The sequence below is a fragment of the Anolis sagrei genome, chromosome 4, assembly GCF_037176765.1.
Source record: "Anolis sagrei isolate rAnoSag1 chromosome 4, rAnoSag1.mat, whole genome shotgun sequence".
Classification (NCBI taxonomy): domain Eukaryota; kingdom Metazoa; phylum Chordata; class Lepidosauria; order Squamata; family Dactyloidae; genus Anolis; species Anolis sagrei.
Window position 1 is genome coordinate 59,270,724 of NC_090024.1, and position 24,706 is coordinate 59,295,429.

At 40.7% G+C, this 24,706-nt stretch overlaps 1 protein-coding gene across 6 annotated transcripts in view; it reads left to right on the top strand.

Moving 5' to 3' along the window:
- Positions 1–24,706, top strand: part of OSBPL1A (oxysterol binding protein like 1A) — a 119,437-nt gene that overhangs the window by 54,108 nt on the left and 40,623 nt on the right. For all 6 annotated transcript variants that reach the window (XM_060775178.2, XM_060775177.2, XM_060775181.2 and 3 more), the window contains one exon: positions 23,337–23,499. In XM_060775178.2, the coding sequence (XP_060631161.2) occupies positions 23,337–23,499 (163 nt within the window). The remainder of the gene's footprint in view (positions 1–23,336; positions 23,500–24,706) is intronic.

Here is a 24,706-nt window from a genome sequence, read left to right on the forward strand (position 1 = left end):
CAAATGGTGATTTGAACCCTGGGGAATTTTGCACAATTACAGCGCTATATTCTACCTAATATGTCATGGCAGCATTCTGTGAAGTCCTAGGATTTGTAGTTTCTTGTTATTACATTTCTTTATACCCCAGTTTTTCTCTCCACAATAGAGACTCAAACTGATTGGTGACACACTTAACATTTTTTGGCTTTGTAAATGGCAAATCCAACATTGCATTGGATGTTTCCCTGGCAGTTAAAATGAAGCCACAGCACCATAATTCAGTGGTGTGAAACCTCCTGTCAGCTGCACCACACATTTGCCTTCTGGCGGTGGAACGATTGCCCATTTTAGATTAATTGTTCTGTCTGCTCTCTAGAGAAGTATCAATCTCTTTTGGGCAGCCTTTGCTATGGCTGGGTAGTCTCCAGTTTTAACACTTTTAAAAAGTTGGTCATTCATTTATTTTAAAACACTTCTCCCACACTGAGACTCAGAGAGGCATTTTGTTCAGCTTGCTTCCCACTCCCTTCAGTTATCAAGTATGAATGGGGAAAAAGAGGGGAAAGGAATGGCGACTTGTTTTGTCTCTGTCTCTCATACTCAGCCAAAGGTGTTTACTGAAATCACTCTCAGACTCAACTTGTTTCTAAAGTCTTAAGTATATGGAGAAGTGATAGATTGCAGTTGTCAGAAGGGTAGGGAGCTGTGTATATTACTGCCAAGATGGCCCTTGTATTAAAAATGGCATGATCACAAGTTCAGGCATTAGCCGAAATTGAGTCAAGTAGAAATGGAGTTTCCTTTGCGATAGCATATAAAGAGGGAGGAATGTAAATGGAGAAATAAATAGCTTATGCAAAGGGAAACAGATTGTATTCTTGACAATGAAGGTGAGGATAGCTTCTGGAGATGGCTGGGATTGGAGGTAGGTGTTTTGTGAGAATTTATTGTGCCAAGGCTATGATTTGTGTGTAGGTGATATGTGTCTGTTTTCTAAGATCTGCTATCTCATTCCGTGGTTTTCTTTTGCGGGGGGGGGGGGGGGTGGGGGTGGGGGGGGGTGGGTTGTTTTTGTTTTTTTGGTCATGTCAGGAGCAACTTGAAAAACTTCTGGTGTGAGAGAATTGGCTATCTGCAAGGATGTTACCCGGGGGACGCCTGGATGTTCTGATGTTTTATCATCCTAGTGGGAGACTTCTCTCATGTCCCTGCGTGAGGAGCTGGAGCTGATGGAGGGAGCTCATCCTCCCTCTCCCCGGATTCGAACAGCAGTCCTGTTGGTCTTCAGTCCTGTCACCACAGGGGTTTAACCCACTGTGTCACCGGGGGCTCCAATTCCATGGTGAAACTGCGTTTTCTCAGACATGAGAAAAAATATTTCGCATATGCTTAGTTTTAAAATCTGACATTGTGTTTGTTAACATCCCAGAGCTGCTAAATACTATCATTGTTTTGTACATGGGTCAAGTGATGTAACTGTACTCTCGCTCTTGTGCTTTGTCTCTTGTCATTCACTTGCATGCTCCTCTGTTTAGCAGGTTGTGGCACATTGTATTCTTCATTTGTTTTGGCCCTGCCATCATCAACTTGTTCACACTGTTAAACTCTATCCATAATCCCAGCCGCTCATGTACAGGAATGTGTTTAAGCATTTCCGTCACCAAGAGGACACTTGGTGTCCTGCTTATCCTCTTACACTATGTTTCTAAGAATTGTGTGCATTGAAATGCAACACTGACTACATATAATGATCAAGTGTGTGGCATAAGTCATAAGTTTTTCTTAGGTGTGCAAAATCATCACAGTGCAACTCTTCACTTGAACATCCTCCTATTTTTAAAGATGTTGTGAAAGTTTCTTTTTCAGGCTACAGTTCCCAGTAATACCAGTAATACTTCAAACAATTGCTATGACGCCTGAGAGGGTTTGGAAGTTGCAGACCAGGCTTTAGAATCATAGAGTTGGAAGAGACCTCGTGGGTCTTCCAGTCCAACCCCCTGCCAAGAAAATCACATTCAAAGCACCCCCAACAGATGGCTGTCCAGCCTCTGTTTAAAAGCCTCCAAAGAAGCAGACTCCACCACACTTACTTAGAAAGATAAGGGACTGTAAGACTGCCAGCTTCTTTTCTGATGGGGCAGCTGTGCCAACTGATAAGAACTTCATGCAGCTGCTCCATCTTTTCCTGGTCTGAGGATGCTGTAGGGATGCCAAGTACCATCTTTTGAAAATCACTTTGTCGTGATATTGTCATGCTACATTACAAGAGAGATGTACTTTTCTGTAGAAATAATGCAGTTTGACACCTCTTTAACTTCTACGGACCAATTCTGTAGATTAATGGGAGTTGTAGTTTAACAAGGTTCTTAGCCTTCTCTGCCAAAGAATGCTGGTGTATCACGAAACTACAACTCCCATGATTCCATGGTAGTTAAAGTAGTGTTAAGCAGCATTCATTCTTTAAGTGTACATGCACCCCTGGTCTCTTGAGAAGATTTTCCAACTGCCCCAATCCTCCTCTGCAGCTTGGGGCTGTTTTCATGAAGCCACCACAGCTTCATGTGTATCCATTGAAAAAAAATCTCAATTCCGTTCCGAAAAGCAAATGTGGAAATTAGAGTTGGAAGAGACCCCAAGGGCCACCCAGTCCAATCCCATCCTGCCATGCAGCAACACCTAATCAAAGCCCTCCCAATAGATGGCCATCCAGTGTTGAGATTAAAGGTGGATAGCAAAATAATATGTTTTGTTTCACCATCTAGTGGTGGTTGGAATTCAGTTTTTCCTTAAAGTAGAAGAATGCTTCTTAGAATCATAGAGTTGAAAGAGACCTTGTGGGCCATCCAATCCAACCCCCTGCCAAGAAGCAGGAAAATTGCATTCAAAGCATACACGACAGATGGCCATCCAGCCTTTTTTTAAAAGCCTTCAAAGAAAGAGCCACCACCACACTCCAGGGCAGAGAGTTCCACTGCTGAACAGCTCTCGCTGTTAGGAAGTTCTTTCTAATGTTCAGGTGGAATCTCCTTTTCTGTAGTTTGAAGCCATTGTTCCGTGTCTTAGTCTACAAGGGAGCAGAAAACAAGCTTGCTCCCTCTTTCCTATGACTTTCCCTCACATATTTATACGTGGCCATCATGTCTCTTCCCAGCCTTCTCATCTGAAGGGTAAACATTGCCCTCCTCTGAACACATTCCAGCTTATCAACATCTCCCTTCAATTGCTATCCCCAGAATTGGACACAGTATTCCAGGTGTGGTCTGACCAAGGCAGAATAGAGGGGTAGCAAGACTTCCCTGGATTTAGACACTAGACTCTTACTGATGCCGGCCAAAATCCCATTGGCTTTTTTTAGCTGTCACATGACATTGTTGGCTCATGTTTATCTTGTTATCAACCCCAACCCTAACCCTAACCCCACTAGTGTTCACATTTGGTCATATTGAGTATTTGTGCCAAGTTTGGTCCAGATTCATCATTGTTTGAGTTCACAGTGCTCTCTGGATGTAGGTAAACTACAACTCCAAAACTCAAGGTCAATGCCCACCAAACCCTTCCAGTATTTTCTGTTTGTTCATGGGAGATCTGTGTGCCAAGTGAGGTGCATTTCCATTGTTGGTGGTGTTCAGAATTCTCTTTAATTGTAGGTGAACTATAAATCCCAGCAACTACAACTCCCAAATGTCAAGGTCTATTTTCCCCAAACTCCACCATTGTTCACATTTAGGTATATCGAGTATTAGTACCAAGTTGGTCCAGATCCATCATTGTTTGAGTCCACAGTACTCTCTGAATGTGGGTGAACTACAACTCCAAGCCTCAAGGTCAATGCCCACCAAATCCAGTATTTTCTGTTGTTCATGAGAGTTCTGTGTGGAAAGTTTGGCCCAATTTCATTGTTGGTGGGGTTCAGAATGCTCTTTGATTGTAGTTGAACTATAAATCCCAGCAACTATAAATCCCAAATATCAAGGTCTATTTTTCCCAAACTCCACCAGTGTTCAAATTTGGGCGTATCAGTTATTTGTGCCATATTTGGTCCAGTGAATGAAAATACATCCTGCATATCAGATATTTACATTACAATTCATAGCAGTAGCAAAATTAGTTATGAGATAGCAATGAAAATAATTTTATGGTTGGGGATCAATTATTTTCGTTGCTATTTCATAACTGTCATTTTGTTACTCTTACGAATCGTCATGTAAATATCTGATATGCAGGATGCATTTTCATTCATTGGACCAAATTTGGCACAAATACCCAATACGCCCAAGTTTGAATATCGGTAGAGTTGGGGAGGGATTGATTTTATCATTTGGGAGTTGTAGTTGCTGGGATTTATACTTCAACTACAATCAAAGAGCATTCTGAGCTCCACCAACAATGGAATTGAACCAAACTTGGCACGACAGAAAATACTGGATGGGTTTGGTGTGCATTGACCTTGAGTTTTGGAGTTGTAGTTCATCTATATCCGGAGAGCACTGTGGACTCAAGCAATGATAGATCTGGACCAAACTTGGCACAAATACTCAATATGCCCAAGCGTGAACACAGGTGGAGTTTGGGGAAAAACAGAGCTTGACATTTGGGAGTTGTAGTTGCTGGGATTTATAGTTCACCTACAATCAAAGATCATTCTGAACTCCAGTGATAGAATTGGGCCAAACTTCCCACACAGAACTCTCATGAACAACAGAAAATACTGGATTTGGTGGGCATTGACCTTGAGGCTTGGAGTTGTAGTTCACCCACATTCAGAGAGTACTGTGTTTTCTGATGGTCTTTGGTGACCCTCTGACACCCCCCTCATGACCCCCAGAGTGAAAAACGCTGCCCTAGAGGGTCCAAGCTTGCCCATGCCTGTTGTAGATGCACCCTTTAGGACCCAGGAAAGCACTTCGTAGGCTAAACCGGGCGGCAGTTTCAGAGAAGGGCGCGGGGAGGGCAGGATCCGATTTCTTTTCTGCTGCTTCTCGCCCTTGGACACACACACAGAGAGAGCAAGGGCTCCTTCCTATAAGCGGCACACTGTGGAGGGGACCCTTTGCCGCGCGGGGGCGCCCCACCGAGAGAGCCAGGGCTTAGTTTTCCTCCTTTTGCACCGACCTCTCCATTCCAGAGCCCTTTTTGGCTAAAGCGACAGGCTTGTGTCCCCTTCCAAGTCCTTTTATCTGTGCCTCTGCGGCTGCTTCTCGCGATAAGCCTTGCAGAGGAAGAAGAGGAGGAGGAGGAGGAGGAGGAGGTGTTGCTGGTGCAGGAGGGGCGGCATTGGCTTTTTGGAGGCGAGGAGGGAAAGGAGAAGGTGACTTGGGCGCTCAGCAATGCCCTGAGATTGAGTTTGGAGAGGCAAGGAACCCAACAACCCTTCTTCTTCTCTCTCCCCCCTCACCCCCCATTTGACACTTTGGAGGGGGAAAAGCCCTTCACAAGGTAGGTTTCTGTGGATGTGCTGTGCCTGTGTGTGTTTGGAAGTTGCATAAAACAACATTTTTGGAGCTGCAGGGAGATGAGGATGGAAAGGAGATGCCAAGCGGTGATTACAGCCTTCAATGTTGAGTCGCCCTTGCCAGGTTCAAAAGGATGTCAAGCTCTGATGCCAGGTTTCATCACTGAACTGCCTTCATTGACTCTTAAACTTGCCAAAACTAGAAAGGGGGGGGGGGGAGAGAATGCAAAGCTATGATGCTTGGTTTCAACATTGTGCTGCCCACAGCAGGTTTCAGGATTGAGCTGCCCTTGCCAGCTGCATTATTAGTATCTCCTACTAAAACTGGAGGGAAATGTTCAGCCATAATACCAGGCTCTAATAATGAGTTGTCCTTGCTTGCTCTTAAATCAGTGTTTCTCAACCTTCCTAATGTCACGACCCCTTGTTGTGGTGACCCCCAACCATAACATCATTTTTATTGCTACTTCAGAACTATGATTTTGCTACTGTTATGAATCATAATGTAAATATCTGATATGTGGGATGTGCTTTCATTCAGTGGACCAAATTTGGCACAGATATCCAATATGCCCAAATTTGAATACTGGCGAGGTTGCAGGGGGGGGGGGGGAGTTGATTTCATCATTTGGGAGTTGCAGTTGCATGGATTTATAGTTACTTTATAATCAAAGGACATTCTGTACTCCACCAACAATGAAGTTGAACCAAACTTGGCACACAGAACTCCCAAGACCAACAGAAAATACTGGAAGGATTTGGTGGGATTGACCTTGAGTTTTGGGAGTTGTAGTTCACCTACATCCAGAGAACACTGTGGACTCAAACAATAATGAATCTGGACCAAACTTGGCACAAATACTCAATATGCCCAAATGTGAACACTGGTGCAGTTTGGGGAAAATAGACCTTGATATTTAGGAGTTGTAGTTCCTGGGATTTATGGTTTACCTACAATCAAAGAGCATTCTGAACCCTATCAATGAGAGAATAGGGCAAAACTTCTCACACAGAATCCCATGACCAACAAAAAATGTTATTTTTTGATGGTCTTTGGCAACCCCTCTGACACCCTGTCGTGAACCCCTCCCCCTGGGATCTTGACCCCCAGGTTGAGAAATGCTGTCCTAAACTGAATTCTTGCTAAATCTGGGGGAACTGTCAAGCTGTGATGGCAGGTTTCCACATTGAGCTGCCCTTGACAGCTCCTCCACTGGTAATTCACAAAAACAGAGCAAGCCTACGACAAAGATGCCAGGTTTTGGAACTGAGCTGCGTTTGCCAGATCCTAAACTAGCAACTCCCGCAAATTCTGGGGGGAATGTCAACTTTTGATGCTGGGTCTCAATATGGTGTTGACCTTGCTCGCTCCTAAACTGGTAGCTTGTGCAAAAACTGGGAAAATGTAAAGCTTTTCAGGTCCTCAACTAGTAATTGGTAAACAGAGTGGGGGAAATGTAAAACTATAATGCTAGTTTTCAGTATTGAGCTGCCTTTGCCGGGTCCTAAACTAGTCACTTGTTCAAAAATGGGGGGAATTTGAAGCTGGGATGCTAAGCGTCAACATTGAGCTACCCTTGCCAGCTCTTAAACTGGCATCATATGAAAGAGCTGAAGTAGTTTCTTAAATTGCCTTGCACTTCTAGTGCAAGAATGGGCAAACTTGGGCCCTCCGGGTGCTTTGGACTTCAACTCCCACCATTCCTAACAGCCTCAGGCCCTTTATTCTGGTGCCACTGTCAGAAAGTTGCTCAATCCTTTTGACACTGGGATGTATTCTTCTGCATTTGGAACAGTGAACCAACGTGCATTAAAATGCAGCCCACTTTAAGGAAGGGGAGTGTATTTTTCTAAACGAGGGCTGTTTTGGGAATTAGACTTCTATAGAAACAATATGCCAAAGGATCTAGAATGTAATGCTGTTTCTTTGATACCAAAGAGTTTTCATTTTCAGAGCGAGAGCTTTATTTGTATCCCAGATGCTGCTACTTAGTGGCCTCCCAGATAGTTGGAACATTTTTAAAAGAGAAGGTCAATGTGGATACTGATTTTGTTTGGTTCTGTTGCCGGAGTTACTTGTTTTTGACAACACAGAACAATCAAAGAATACACGCCAGCTTTAAAATGCACTGTTTGCAAAACTTTAAAAGTGGTTGTTGCTTGCTTGAAGTTATGAAGTAGGCTTCTTCCAGCTGAAGCTTGAAAGCTGACTTTTTAATGTTCTGGAGATCATAAAGTGAAAGTAAAACAGTATACTACAAAATGAGCACGTTTTTGGATTTTGTTTATTTATCATGTCAGAAGCAAATTGAGAATACAGTGTGTGTGTGTGTATATATACAGTACTTTTGGCGCGCTCCCCCCCCCCTCCCAACCAATCACTGATATATATATTCTGTTTGTCGTGGGAGTTCTGTGTGCCATATTTGGTTCAATTCAATCATTGGTAGAGTTCAGAATGGTCTTTGATTGTAGGTGAACTATACATCCCAGTAACTACAACTCGCATATGTCAAGGTCTATTTTCCCCCAAGAGCGCCTCAAGAGCACCCCTGGGCAAAATCAAGTATACTGCAAATGCTTACTTTGCATAATGGGTTGAGCCTCCCCTGCCTACACACACACACACACACACACACACACACACACACACAAACAGTTAGAAACTTGGCATTATACTAAATTTCCTTTGACCAGAAGCTGGCCACATGGAGTGCCTCCGGTGTCGCTATAAAAAGGTGCATGTGGCAGGGCTCAGATTGAATTGTAGTAAGTGATCTGTAGTTTGCTCTTCTACACACTTGCATGTCGTGGACTCCACTTTGTAGCCCCATTTCTTAAGGTTGACTCTACATCTTAAGGTGATGGAGTGCAGTCTGTTGAGTGCCTTCCAAGTCGCCCAGCCTTCTGTGTGCCCAGGAGGGAGTTTCTCATCCAGTCTCAGCCACTGACCGAGGTTCTGGGTTTTACCCTGCCCCTTTTGAACTCTCGCTTGCTGAGGTGTTCCTGCGAGTATGTTTGTAGATCTTAGGAAGCTATTTCTTGATTTAAGGCACCCATGGGCAAACTCTGGCCCTCCAGGTATTTTGGACTTCCAACTCCTACCATTCCTAACAGCCGGTAAGCAGCTGAGGGGGAAAGGGAAAGGACCTGAAGCTGTTATGAATGGTGGGAGTTGAAGTCCAAAGCACATAACAATAATAATCATTATCATCATCTTTATTTATACCCCGCCACCATCTCCCCAAAGGGGACACAGAGTGGCTTACATGAGGCCAAGCACAGCGATACATTATAGCAACATAAAATATAAACAACAAAAAAACATCACAGTAAAATAAACCAATCAAGTAAAATAAACAGTACAAAATAACATAATGGAAAAATCAAACATTTGGGCTGGCCAAATGCACAACATAATAATAAAACTCTAGATGAGATAGCAATGAAAAAGGTATATTTGTGGGGGAGGAGCTCGTAGGGGACCGAAAAGTGGAATTAGACTTTCAATAAGGTGGGGGAAAGTGCAATATGAGGAAATATGGAGGGCCGAAGTTTGCCCATGCCTGATTTAAGGTGTTGGGATGCTGGCTGATATCCGAACAGAGGATGGGCCAAAGATGTCAATGCCTTGGTCCTTTCATTACTGGCTGCTACTTTCCGACAGATGTCACGACGGTGGTGCAATACCAGCTAAACAGTATTCAAACAATATTTGATATTCAGAAAGTGGGTGCTAGAAATAACATACAGTTTTGGATGCAGGTCTCCTTCATTTCAGAAGTCTTTATAAGTAGAAGAGTTTGGCTTTAGAACTAAATCAACATAACTTTGTTGTTGTTTTGATGAAATAACGTCCTTGAATCACTTGGAATTTTGAAAAGGGGCGTTTAAAAGATTTCAATAGTGATGTGAAGCATTGTTTCTGTTGCAGTGCATTTGTTTAATTTCCCATTTATACTATAGCAAGGATAAGAATTTCACAGCCTTCCAAATGTTTTTGAAACAATCTACATAATTTAAGGAATAGATAGGAGAAAAAAGGAAGAATAACAAGAGAGTAATATTTTCTATAGCTATTAATCAAGCCTTCTCCATCTTAAATATAAATAAAGCTGCATGTCTTTTAATAACCTATCAGTTTGTTTACATGTGTCTGGAATATAATTTAAAATGCTAAATAGTTAACTTATAGAAGGTTCATAGAAAATCAGCTCTCCAATATCTATCCATAATAATTGGTGATAATGATTACTTCTATTTGGATAAAAATAATCCTTCATTCCTCAAAATTCATATAATCCTGTGATTTGATACTTAAGCCTGAAAATTAACAATTTAACACATCTATTATCTGTTAATCCGATAGCATTACTCAGATGCACTTTCTGTGGCTGAAATGCATTATCCCCATTATATAATTCCATTCCCCATAATATAATCCTGACATAAAGGTTTCATATACTTCATTAAATTAAAAGAAATTTCAGTAAAATTCTCTTAAGAATTCAGGTGAGGAAAAAATGAATCCTACATCAGAGCCATTTCACTCATTTTAATTTCAATATACCTTAATCTTGATTGTGCCATCCCCAAAAAATGGCAAAATACAGATTGAAACAAACGCCTCACATTTAACAATGCATATTATATTTTAAATATGGTTTTCCACAACCTTCCCCTTCTTGAGTTCATCTTCTTCCCTGATACACTGTCAGTACTTTCTCCCAGTCTCATTCCTAGTTGCATCACAGCTCTCAACTTTCTCACTCATTATTTTCATACTTCCAACGTTTTCAGGCATAATAGCATGATCTTTGTCCTTCTGCTTATTGAGTTCTTTGACTAATGTTGAGGTTATGCAATCCCTGCCGTTTTCACATTCGTTCTCATGTAGTATGATTGTAGATTCCTCGTTTAGTCTGCACATTTCATGATCTTCTTCCTTTTTCTTTCCTTCTTTTGGCAATACAGTATATCTTTCTGTTTGACCACATTATAATCTTATGATACAGGTCTTTTTTTTTCATGTCAGGAGCAACTTGAGAAACTGCAAGCTGCTTCTGGTGTGAGAGAATTGGCTTTCTGCAAGGACGTTGCTCAGGGAACGCCTGGATGTTTTACCATCCTTTGGGAGGCTTTTCTCATGTCCCCGCATGGGAAGCTGGAGCAAACAGACGGGAGCTCATCCTGCTCCTTAGATTCAAACCGCCGACCTTTTGGTCAGCAGTTGTGCCCCCAGGGGCTCTGTGATATAGTTGATTAATTTTCTTTTAGACTATTCAAAATATTCTTTGACCTTTAACATCCCCATCTCCTCTCTAATGATTTCGTCATAGAAAAATAAGATTTTGCTTTGTTCTCTCAATTCGTCAAGCACTATTTGATTGAAAGCTACCTGAGCTCTGCACAGAGGAGAGTTCCCGTTCCTTTCTTGAAACACAGACATTTATTTTTCCACATTCACTACTAAAGGGCTCGGCAAATTTTGTAACTTTGTTTAATGCAGTGCAATGCCTAGTTCTAACAAAACCAATAGTTCTTCCATCCTGTAATCATGTCAATTACATCATTGTAAAAAGTTCAATATAGATTTCAGCGATCATTGCCGCTAACTCAATGGTTCCTAACCTTTTTTTTTTAACCATAGACCACTTGACCAGGGACCACTTTGAACAGGGACCAGTCTCCAACAATAGTAACAAAAGGGTTACAAATCAGTTTTTGGTCAGGTTTTGATTTGGTTTGGTTATATGGGGTACTGATTCAGAAAATTGTATTGGATATACCACATCAACTCTAGTTTCTGATCTAGAACATATGCCATCCCGTAGTCACTATCTACTTGCCCACAGACAACCACATTTAATAATCTAGAGCTGATGTGGTCTATCTAATGCAATTTTCTGAATCAGCACCCCAAATAACCCCAGGAACAGGCCTAAAAACAAAGACACTAAGGTACCCCCACTTCCAGGCACTCAGGGGAAGGGAGGAGGAGGAGAAGCAACAGTCAGGAGGCATGTTGTTGCATCTTTTGTGGGTAGTCAGCCTCTCCCCTCTTGACATCTCCGTTGCCTTGGCACTATAATAGGGTTTCGCAAGACCAGTCACTCTCGTTGCCGTGTGGTTTCGAGGCAACGGTGTAGTAATGGCCATCCAGTAGTCACCATCTGCTCACCCACAGAAAACCATATTTAGCAATCTAGAGCTGATGTGGTAGTAGGAATATTTCGCGTGTAGTCAGCCTCTCCCCTCCCAACATCCCCGTTGCCTCGGTACTATAAGTGGGTTTCACGAGACCAGTCTCTTTAATTCCAACGGTGTGGTAACGGTGAGGCCATGGACCATATTTTAATTTTTGCGAATCACTGGTGGTCCATGGACCGGAGGTTGGGAACCCCTGCGCTCTTTGGTTTATATCTAACTTGGTTATTTCAAATTCTAGTTAACCTTTCTGTCCTTATTTCAAAAAGAAGGTGTTTTCAGGCAGAAGTATCACAGCTGGCTCCAAGATTTCTTTAATTCCAAATTTTAATAAGTAAAATCTAGAAGCTAGACTTTGTACAAGGAAAGACTTCCTCAGAAAATGCTGGCTTAAGGAGCCCTTGTGGGAAATCTATTTGATCTCCTCTCAAAGATAAATTCGAAGTTGAACTTGCTGATCGAAAGTCACTGTCATTCATTTTGGCTGCAGAACCTCGCTAGAGAGAAAGCTTTAACCCAGCATCTTCTCTTGGAAGATTTTAAAGCAATGTTGTATTGGTTTTCTTAACTGTTCCTCCTGCTGAAATGCTTTTGAGAGGTTAAGTTAACTTACTGCTAAAGTTATAGAAGAACCTCTGGCTTCTGAGGCAGAGTGCTTTGAATATTATTTGTTGGGGAGGCAAACCATAGAAAAGCAGTATTTGCTTGGCTGACAGAAATGCCTCTGAGAAACCAGATGCTGAATGATATAAGTCCCTAGCTTGAAAAGGTGTTTGGGTTGAGCTATTAACTCTCAGAATCCCCAGCCATTGTGACTCCTGGCCATTCTAGCTAGAAAGTTCTGCAGGTTCTAATTCCAAAAGTAGATTTCCCAAGCTGTGGATGGTCCTCCCATCACAGGGATTTCCCTGTCAGTCATTCATAATCCCATTCTCTCATGAAGAATGTATTCTATGACAGTTGCTTCCGCGTAAGAAGCTCAGTATTCATTCCGTGTAAGTATGTGCAAGTACTTCCCATGAGCATATATACCAATATTTTGTGTATGTAATGGAAACTCCCATTTAGCAAGCAGCTCCCACCGTAGGCACATGCCCTTTTCCAGTTTGTTTTTCTAAATTAGATGTACATGTGTGTGTATATTTTAGATTGTATGCCTTGGGCTGTGGTTCGTTGTTGTTTGACTTGTAAAGCACTGTATACATACATCAATGGCGTTATATAAATAGCCTAAGCATAAGAAAAGAGCTAGCACAAGTCAAAGCTGGTATAACAAAACAAAGAACCTGGCCTGACCAGTTTCAGACCTTGGAAATCATGTTCTGTGAAAGAAATCCATAATGCAAATGGGCCTGTGTTTTTTAAACTCTGCATTCATATCTGGTAAGGACATGTTGAATAAAATGTCACATGCACAAGAATGCACATTTTAATATATAAATTGGCAGATTAGTGCTCAGAGAGGCAGTAAATTGTTTTTCCCTTCCTCTCTACCTTTTATTACCTCTCTCATTGTCCAAAAATACTTCCCGAGAAGCCAGCAGCATAGCTCTTTAAGCCCTATTCCCAAACGAAATCAAGTTTAAGAATATGTAACTACATTTCCCCCCTTTACTCTCCTTCTGAGTTCAACTCTCTATTTTTAGACTACAGGCTCCTTGGAGGCAGGGGTCTGTCTTCCTCCTCCTTCTGCTTTAACTTACGAAACACTGCGGAGGGTGGGGTGTGGAAGTGTAGCTCTGCCATGATGTGCTGTGAAAAAAAAAAGTTATTTTCATCTCTCACCAGTGGCTACAAAGTTTGGAACTATCAATCTAAACCTGGTCTGCCTACAGTGGTAGTCGCCTCTTGTTTATTTCCAGGACAGAAGGAGGCCTCTTCTAGAACACAGAGAAGTCCAGCAAGACACAAACCATATATATATATACACACACACACACACACACACACACACACACACAAACTAGCCGTCCCCTGCCACACATTGCTGTGACCCAGTCTGTGTATATGTGTTTTGTGTATACACAAAACACATGTATGTGTATATATTTGTGTATATGTGTATATATGTGCGTTTGTGTATATATGTGGTCTTGCGCATGTGTTGTAATGTATTTTCTTTTTGACTTTTTAAGTAGCTTCCGCTGTGTTTTTTAGTGTTTTTATGAGTGATGGTCACTCGTTGGCCTGATATGTGTATTGTGTCCAAATTTGGTGTCAATTCATCCAGAGGTTTTTGAGTTATGTTAATGCCACAAATGAACATCACACACACACACACACACACACACACATATATGAGAGAAAACCTGGATATTCCATATAATAATACAATATTATAATTATATTATATTTATATTACATGTAATATTACTAATAATATTACAATATAACGGTATAGTACAATATAGTAATATATAGTACTGATATTGTACTATGCTATTAATACAATATAGTGTGTGTGTGTGTGTGTGTGTATGTGTGTGTGTGTGTGTATCTTGTAAGCTGCTCTGAGTTCCCTTTCGGGTGAGAAGGGCAGCATATGAATGTCATAAATAAAAAAATAAAAAAATAAATTGTGCTTTGATTAGGCAGTTTTCACTGGAGAATTATTCCGATCCTAATTCCAAGTCCTGCATTTTATTGTGGCCCTCCTATCGGCTTACTATGACACTTTCTCTAAGGATATTCCTATTCCTTAATTATTTGAATTTTGCACCTTCCATTGGTCCCATTTTGGAAGCTTTGCACTTACTTGTACCCAAACCCAGTATCAACTTTATCTCAGCCATAAGATTGTTTTATGATGATGTTTGCAACTGTGTTATGTTTTTATTTGATAGATTTTATTGTGTTTTGTTTTTTCTGTATTAGGGCTTGTCCCTTTGTAAGCCGCCCCGAGTCCCCTTGGGGAGATAGTGGCGGGTATAAAAATAAAGATTATTATTATTATTATTATTATTATTATTATATATCAAGTGCTACTATACTTTCTCTATGATCTCATTTGACCTATAGACTGTTTTACACATTTTACACAGGAGGAAAACAGGGGTGTAAAGCAAAGCCTAGCATGCTTACTGTACCCATCTGTTCCATCCCCTTGGGGATTTGAATCCAGCTGTAAATAGCATGAGCATTGTATGCTACGTGATGTGGCTGCCCCTTGGTGACAGTTGACCCAGAGCCTTAAAGATGTGAGAGTACAGAATGCTGGTTGGTGGTTCCAAGGCCAGCTTTAATTCATTTTATCTCTTTTCCCCCAGTTATTTGTTAGCCCACATGGCTATGATTAATTCTTGTTTTTAATTGTGTGAGTTGTGGGGTATGTTCTGAGCACAATATTCCAGTATATTGTGTTGTGGAGCATTAATAAGCAGTGTTTCTGTATAAAAAGGATGGAATAAAAAAACCTAGCTGGAATAAAAATAAAAAGAGAAGAAAGCATTCACTTCTTATATTGTGGGGGCATTTCTTCGCCCAGAAAATTCCAGTGTGTCTCCAATGGAAGAATCATGAATGAACATTGTTGTCCATTCCCTCTCTTCCCATGCAAGCCTTACCAAACCAATGGTTTACCTGTTTGGAATGAAGCATGCCCTGCATGTTGTTAAAGGGTAGGATAGGAGTGGGCATGCATCACAGTGTTTGTTTAGAATTCTCTATATTTATTTATTTACAACATTTCTACTCCGCCCTTCCCAACCCCCGAGGGGGGACTCAGAGCGGCTAACACTGGCAACAATTCAGTGCCATAATATCACAATATACAATAATATAAAAACCATAAATACACAATAGATTAAAACAATAACATTAATTAAACAGTCATAGTAGCCGTTTCCATTATCATAACAATCAATGTCCAAAGTGCTGTTGTGCCTGCTAGCCAATAGCCTGGTTTCAAAACCATAATTTCAGTTTTTTCCTAAAGGAAAGGAGGGAGGACGCCGATCTAATCTCGCTGGGGAGTGAATTCCACTCAGCAGGAAGTCACCTCCGAGAAGACCCTGTCCCTCGTTCCCACCAGATGCGTTTGCGAGGCTGGAGGGACCGATAGCAGGGCTTCCCGGGTGGATCTTAAACTACAAGGTGGAGCGTAGAGGGAGATATATTTGGGGTAAATTAGGGGTTCTCAAACTTTTTCAGCCACTGAGCCCTTTTTGAAGCAAAAGTTTTTTGTGGAATCACAAGAAATATTTATTATAGTAGATACTATGTTTTATATATATATATATATATATATATATATATATATATATATATATATATAATATGTGTGTGTGTGTATGTGTATGTGTATGTGTATGTATGTATGTATGTATATATATATATATAGAGAGAGAGAGAGCATGGGGGGGGGGGATACCAACATAAACTTAACAGTATTTCAGTGGAAGATTCCAGGGGCCATCCAGTCCAACCCACTTCTGCCATGCAGAAAAAGCACAATCAGAGCACCCCTTGAGCATTGGGTGGGAAATAGGGTTTTGGAAGCAAGGAAGACGAGGGGAAAAGGATCTGTGCAGTGAGGAAGGTGTGGGAAAAGGCTTTTGAGAGCAAGGTAGGCAGGGAAAAGACTTTTGGGGGTGAGGAAGGTGAGGAAAAAAGGCTTATGGAGGCATGGGAGGGGGAGAAGCAGGAAATAATAGCAACAGTAATAAGCTTTATTTGTATCACTCCCCCTCTCCCCAAAAGGACTCGAGGCGGCTTACAACAAACAAATGAATGCAGTAAATAATATAACACCCACAATAATCACGTAACACTTAAAACAAACAGAATAACACAATAATATAAACATTAAGAACAACCTGTTTAAAAACTATTTTGCCCTCTAAAAACAGTAGAAATATAAATGCCATGTGAAACCAGCCAGTTCCTATGATCCGGGCATTTAGCATTGCAAATTATAATTCTAATAGCCATTCAGAGTCCTGTCCGAATAAGGCAGTTGATGCTTCTAGCCATTATCAAAAACCTGCTTAAATAGCCAGGTTTTCAACTCCTTCCAAAAAATTAAGAGAGGGGGGAAAGAGGAGAGAGAGCTGGGCGGGGGAGGAGGGAAGTCTGGGGCTCCTCAGTTTGCTTCACGGAACCCCAAGGGCTCCGCAGGGCACACTTTGAGAACCTCTGCAATAAATCACCCTTTTCCAAGTTGGGCTCTTTGCAAGAGTATTTAAAGATAACTTGCATCATGCGAGTTAATCGGCCGTGTTGGTGGCTAGAGTAACAGTACCAACACCACTGTGAACCCAGGACTTGGAAATGGTACATGAAACTATAAAAAATTGAGGATTTTTTCATTTTTGTGTGAGCTTGGATTCTTTGACTATTTAGAAAGCCTATTTTATTTTCTGCACCTTATGACATTGGAAGGAAAAACAAAAAGTACAGTAGGTGTTTCCCAAAGACTTGTAATTCCTTCCAGTGCTTTCCTTCGTGAACTGCTATTTTAAAATAGGTTCTGTAAAGCCCACTAGCGTCCAGTTCCTTATCTTCTTTCCTTTGGTCTTACAATACTTTTAGCAATTCCCTATATACATAAATGTGTGTCTGCAAGGGAGAGATGATATTTTCTATGGTGCCTCCTGATTTTTCTGTCCGTATTAAAGTTCACTACTCTTACTGATGTTAACTCTGAAGCATCATGTTAAAATTGTCTTAGCTTTTAAATATTAATTTTCTTTTATTCATGATACAAAATATTATGAAAGAACTGTTTCCAAACTTGCAACGAATCAAGATTAGTACTTTTCCATTTCTGTTCCACAGAGCAATGTTCTCATTTTCTATGTTCATTTTCTCCTTGAAATCCTAGGGTTTGATTTTATCAGTTTTGTGCTGGAATTTGTGCTGGAAAGCTGTTCAGCTTGCTTTTCAGCTTTAACGTATTAATGCATTTGAATAAAAAATCTTTAATTGTTGAAATTACAAGAATGTTTGCTAAATGTAAAGGCAGGGTAAACAATTCTTAATATTTACTTGAAATCGGCATAAAATTATGCAGAATTGGGCATGATATGCAAGCCAATTTGGTCTGCATATTTCTGTGCTCAGAATCACTGCTCTTAGCTTTATCTGGCACTAGGGAGGAGGTGACAAGTGGGACGCTTGTGACTGCTTCCAGTAGTTAAAATATGATGACACAATGTTCTTGGCTATGTGCAAAGATGCTGTATGTCGCTTTTTATTACTTTCAATATGGATAACATGTATTTTATTCAATTAGATCAAAATGTATAGAAAGAACATAGCTAAGTTATCAAAGTTTTTACAATAAGTATCAACGCTTCTATTTTCCTTGATACCTTTTTATTAGTGTTTGTGGAAACTATCCTAAAATATAGCAGAGCATCCAAAAACAAACAGGATACTAAAAGTTGAGCATTCGGTTCATTAGCAAGCGAAGTGTGAATATCTGTGTCATGTGGCTGTAAAAAATTAAGAGCTTAGGCAGGCAGAGATGCAGACTCCAATCTTAAAATCACAAAAGGTTTATTTACAATTAATAATAAGAACTAACTACATTTCTTCATAGTAAAGAATTGGGTCTGAGTTACTCTAACAACCATCTCCGCTTAGGTTTCAGAGAGAGAGAGAAATCATCCAAGCACTACATCTCTCTGACACACAAGCAGAGAGAGATCTCGAAGTACACAACACATACTCAAATGTAAGAAAACAGAAGTCAGATTTTTAAAAGGCTTGCAGCAGAAAAGTATCCATTTTACACAACCAATCAGAATGAGAGCAGAAACAGAGAGGACAGGAAAAATAGATCTTTTTCCAACCAATCATACAGGAGACATGGGGGAAAGGAACCCCTTAGTCTATACCAGGGGTCCTCAAACTAAGGCCCAGGGGCCGGATACGGCCCTCCAAGGTCATTTACCTGGCCTTCGCTCAAGGTCAACCTAAGTCTGAAACGACCTGAAAACACACAACAACAATCCTATCTCATCAGCCAAAAGCAGACCCACGCTTCCCATTAAAATACTAATAAGTTTATATTTGTTAAAATTGTTCTTCAATTTAATAATTGTTTTTAAGTGTTTTTTGCACTACAAATAAGATATGTGCAGTGTGCATAGGAATTCATTCATGTTTTTTTTTCAAATTATAATCCAGTTAAAGGTTTGAGGGACTTTGAACTGGCCCTCTGTTTAAAAAGTTTGAGGACCCCTGGTCTATACTAAACTAGCTAACTGCCCCTCGTTGAGGACTTGAGACTTGAGCAGTGTGAGATTGAATTCCAACAATTAGAACATTTTTTTCAGTCCAATGCCACAGTGCTTGAGTAGTAGATTTATAGTAGTCTCAAGAATTTGGTGAATTCAGTTATAATTACAAAAACATAATTGTTTACTGGTATCACCATAGCGTAGTCTCAATAGAAGATAAAACACAATGTTTGTGATGCATACTGTTAACAGTGGCAGGGCCGTTTGGCACAAGTTTACAAGAAGTTTAAAATAAGAACTTTGGCTGCACTTAAAAAAAGACACTGTGCTAAATTAAAAAGGTAATGGGTTAGTTCGCTGAAATGACTTCAATAGTCATGACTAATTTGTCTGTCATTAAAAACAAGATTAGGAGGAAAGACAATATTAAATTAGCCAATCCCTCCCAGTTTCATCCTTGTATTAAAAACCCTTAATTTCTTGCTTGGGCACACATACTGAGTTCTGTCAATACTGCAAATGGAAGCTGGCGTACTTTGCAGGCATGAAAAGGCAACATAACTCACTGGAAAAGGCGATAAAGCTTAGTAAAGAGGAAGGCAATAGGAATAAGGAAGACTGCATTATGAATGGAGAGACTCAGTAAGATTGCCACAATGCTGTGTTTGTGAGTCATAAATAGGGGTTGTTGATGGTATAGTCCTTGGAGGACTCTCATAAACAAAAATCAACATGATAACAAATAACTGTTGATGTATAGGCTATTCCTTTAAATCTAAAACTTATGAATTATAATGTACAAAAATACACCAAAGGCCAAGGCTTTCATGGCCAGAATCACTGGGTTGTTGTAGGTTTTTTCGGGCTATATGGCCATGTTCTAGAGGCATTCTCTCCTGACGTTTCGCCTGCATCTATGGCAAGCATCCTCAGAGGTAGTGAAGTCTGTTGGAACTAGGAAAAAGGGTTTTATATGTCTGTGGAATGACCAGGGTGGGACAAAGAACTCTCATCTGCTGGAGCTAAGTGTGAATGTTTCAACTGATTAGCATTTGATGGCCTGGCAGTTTTTGGTGTGGTTTGTTAGTGCCTGGGGGAATCTTTTGCAGAGAGGTGATTAGCTGTCTCTGATTGTTTCCTCTCTGTTTTTTTTTTTGTTTTTTTGTTTTTTGCTGTTATAATTTTAGAGTTTTTTAATACTGGTAGCCAGATTTTGTTCATTTTCATGGTTTCCTCCTTTCTGTTGAAATTGTCCACATGCTATGGATTTCAGTGGCTTCTCTGTGTAGTCTGACATGGTGGTTGTTGGAGTGGTCCAGCATTTCTGTGTTCTCAAATAATATGCTGTGTCCAGGTTGGTTCATCAAGTGCTCTGCTATGGCTGACTTCTCTGGTTGAAGTAGTCTGCAGTGCCTTTCCTGTTCCCTGATTCATGTTTGGGCAATGCTACATTTGGTGGTCCCTATGTAGACTTGTCCACAGCTGCATGGTACATGGTAGACTCCTGCAGAAGTGAGAGGATTCCTCTTGTCCTTTGCTGAACATAGCATTTGTTGGATTTTCTTGGTGGGTGTGTAGATAGTTTGTTGTGTTTCCTCATCAGCTTCCCTATGTGGTCAGTGGTTCCCTTGATGTATGGCAAGAACACTTTCAAGGAACACGAATCAAGGAATTTTGTGGTTTTCAAAATTTTGTGATTTTATCGATGAGATTTTAATGCACTGTTGATTGTACTTGTGTCATTGTGTTTGTGCTTATGTATTGTTGTCTGCGTGTGGCACTTCAAGTGCTTCTGTGAGCTGCCCCAAGTCTCTTTGGGGAGATAGTGACTTGATACAAATAAAGATATTGTTGTTGTTATTGTTGTTTTTGTTGTTGTTATTATTATTATTAAGACCCCAATATCCACGAGGAATATGAGCCTGGCTGAAATGTGATTATGTGAAATTACAGATACAAACAAGTGAAATTACAGATACAAACAAGTAAACTACTTGACTTCTGGTCTCAGCCTATTATAGAATTGTATTTGGGGGACTTGGAGATTCCTTGAGAGGTGCTTTGAATGCAATTTTCCTGCTTCTTGGCAGGGGGTTAGACTGGATGGCCCATGAGGTCTCTTCCAACTCTATGATTCTATGAGAGGTGTCCACTTGGAATTCTTAGGTCCTCCAGCACCAATTAAATGGTAATTTCCAGGTGAAGTATACCACAGAATCACCTAGGTGACCAGGAGCCCCCGGTGGTGCAATGGGTTAAACCCTTGTGCTGACAAGAATGAAGACCAAGAGGTCAGAGGTTTGAATTCGGGGAGAGCGCGGATAAGCTCCCTCTGTCAGCTCCAACTCTCCATGCGGAGACAATAGTAAAACATAAAAAAAAATCCGGGCATCCCCTGGGCAGCATCCTTGCAAATGGCCAATTTTCTCACACCAGAAACAACTTGAAGCAACTTGCAGTTTCTCAAGTCACTCCTGACATGAAAAAAACCCTAGAAAATGCCTAGAAATACTATTTTTCCCTGGGTGTCAATGAAATTGCAGGATGTTTTCCACAGAGGTCTTGCTCTGCTACCACAAAGAATGTGAATGTTTGAATTTGTACATAAACAAATTTGAAGCACAGCCATTACCATAAGCAACACCACTTTAGTTGATTCATACACAAGAAAGTATTGCAGAGATGCCCTGCAGTAATCATTTAGGGGGAGTGAACCAGTAACGGCCCGCTCTTGGAGCATATTCTCTTAGTGGCAGAGTTGTCTTCTGGCTGGCCATGCCCAGGCAGCTGCATATAGAGAAATGGATGGATCTTCAGTTATTATCCTAAATGAAGTGCATTGCAACAAGTTTAGAAATGCTATTCTTCTTCACAGTTTCTGTGCCTAACACAAATGGTTTTTGCACCTGTGCAAAGACAGTAAAGTATGTTGCAGCGGAGTCTGAAAGGGCTATTTTTGGACTGAAATGTCCCAAATATTCCACAAGAAGCATAACTTTGCCAAAAAGTAATGTTTCCAAGTATTTTCATTATATTGATCAAGCTGGAAAATACCATGCTATGGTTGATAGTGGCTACACATTCTTGCAATAAGATATTTCGGTCCTAATAGAACAGAAAGAAAGCACCTGTGGTATTCAGAGGGCTCAGTTCAAAGTTCAAAACTGAATGGGAATGTGATACAATCTGAAGTTAGAAATACATTTATGAGATTTTCCATAATCTAACCTGAGGCTTGTAAAAATTTCTCTTCACCAGCATTTCTCAACTTGGGGGCCGGGACCTCTGGGGGGGTCATGAAGGGGTGCCAGAGGGGTCGCCAAAGACCATCAGAAAATACAGTATTTTCTGATGGTCATGGGGGTTGTGTGAGTGAAGTTTGGCCCAATTCTATTGTTGGTAGAGTTCAGAATGCTTTTTGATTGTAAGTGAAGTATAAATCCCAGCAACTACAACTCCCAAATGTCAAGGTCTATTTTCCCCAAACTCCACAGTGTTCACATTTGGGCATATTGAGTATGCCAAGTTTGCTCCAGATCCATCATTGCTTGAGTCCACAGTGCTCTCTGAACGTAGGTGAACTACAACTCCAAAACTCAACTTCAATGCCCACAAAACCCTTCTAGTATTTTCCGTTGGTCATGGGAGTTCTTTGTGGCAAGTTTGGTTCAATTCTGTTGTTGTTTGCGGAGTTCAGAATGCTCTTTGATTGTAGGTGAACTATAAATCCCAGCAACTACAAGTCCCACTTAACAAAATCAACTCCCCAACCCCCACAAGTATTCAAATTTGGGTGTATGGGGTATTTGTGTCAAATTTGGTCCAGTGAATGAAAATACATTCTGCATATCAGATATTTACATTATGATTCATAACAGTAGCAAAATTAAAGTTATGAGGTAGCAAAGAAAATAATTTTATGATTGGAGGTCACCACAACATAAGGGGTTGTGGCATTAGGAAGGTTGAGAAACACTGCTCTACACTTTGACAAAGCTTGGATATGTTCGTAAACTAGAAATGTTGGGTGTCTTTCCAGCTGCATGTGTCTTTCCAGCTTCATGTCTTTGCTGTGTTCAGGCATAAGATAAACGGTTTTCCATGGGATGCTAGCTATTGACATTCATGTCAGAATGAAAATGGTGATCTTCAAGGTCTTTCCGGGTAATCTATCTTGCATAAACTAATTTAAATGTGATGTTACTTTATATTTACACTAGCAGACCTGTGAGGTATAAAAAAGAGAAATAAGTGGTCTCCTTGTAAATGGATGTTGCCTTTTATAATGCCTTGATATCAATTACTGGTTTGGGGTTATACAAGGCCTTTTCCTCATGCCTTCTTGTTCTGTAACACTCCAAAATCTTGCCATAAGGTAAGTGCAGGATTTAATATAATTCTAGGAACATATTGGCATTGCTCAGTTGCAAATTGGAGCCTATTCTTGAAATAGCTCAGTCTCCCGTTCTTGGGAGAGAGGAGACTGTATTCATACATGTTTCTACTTATAGGTGAGGAATCTGAAACTGGAGCATGAGCAAGAGAAAAACAAGATCTTATCTGAAGCTCTAGAAACATTAGCCACCGAACACCATGAATTAGAGCAGTCACTAGTCAAAGGGTCACCACCTCTGAGCATCCTGAGCGAGGAACAGTTCTATGATGCTGTTTCAGGTAAGTGGTTTTCTCAGTAAACTAAATCACTGTCAAGAGGTGAGTTTCTTTATATGTCCAGGGTCATGTTGTGATGGTATAATTTAACAATTGCACCATCAACAGCAAAGAATACCACCTTGCTCCCAGTGAACTCTCAATATACGAGGGTTGAATGAAAAGTAATGTCTCCACCTTCGTAACTCTTCAACAGATGGCAGTGCTGTCATATGGCAGGTACAGGCTTGTTCAGCCCGCGGGTGACTCAGGGCGGTTTACAGTCAGTATCAAAAACATAAAATACAGTCCCATTTTGGCTGGAAACCTTAGATTGAATGGTTGTGTTGTTAAAGTGCAAAGTACGGAACCCTATGCAGAGGGTCGGTCAATGCGACTTAAGCAATGTGAAGTCATTGAATTCTTGACAGCAGAAGGTATCACCCCAAAGGAGATTCATCAGAGAATGCAAGCTGTTTATGGTGATTTTGTTGATTTGTGTACTGTGCGTCGTTGGGCGAGAAAGTTTAAAGATGTTGAGGTGGGAACATCTAACTTGCGTGACAAAGAATTGGGGGTCCTGTGACAGCAACAACCGAATTTCAAAAGGTTGGCAGATTGATTCAGGATGATCATCGTATCACTCAGAGAGAAATTTCAAGCATAATTGGCATTTCACAAGAACGTGTGGGTCACATTATTGCTTTGCTTGGTTACTGGAAGATCTGTGCACGATGGGTACCCAGGATGCTGACGCCTGCACAGTACTCACATCAACACAATCACCATAAACAGCTTGCATTCTCTGATGAATCTCATTTGGGGTAGCACCTTCTGCTGTCAAGAATTCAATGACTGCACGTTAAGTTGCATTGACCGACCGTCTATGCAGATTCCATACTTCGCACTTTAACAACACAATTGTTCAATGCTAAGGCTTTCTGCCAAAATGGAACTGTAGAGGAGAGTCTATTGAACAAGCCAGTATCTGCCACATACCAGTACTGCTATCTGTTAAGGAGTTACAAAGATGGAGGCATTACTTTTCATTCAACCCTCGTATATGCATTTGCATCTCCATTGGCTGTGCTAGTTATGAGATTTGAGATACCTGCAGTGCAAAAAAGTGAGTTTTCTGAGTCCTGAAGCACCTTATTCATAGCAGAACTTGACTCCTGTAAGAGCTGCGCTTACCTTTGGACTCAGTTCCTTTTTGTCCTATTTTATTATG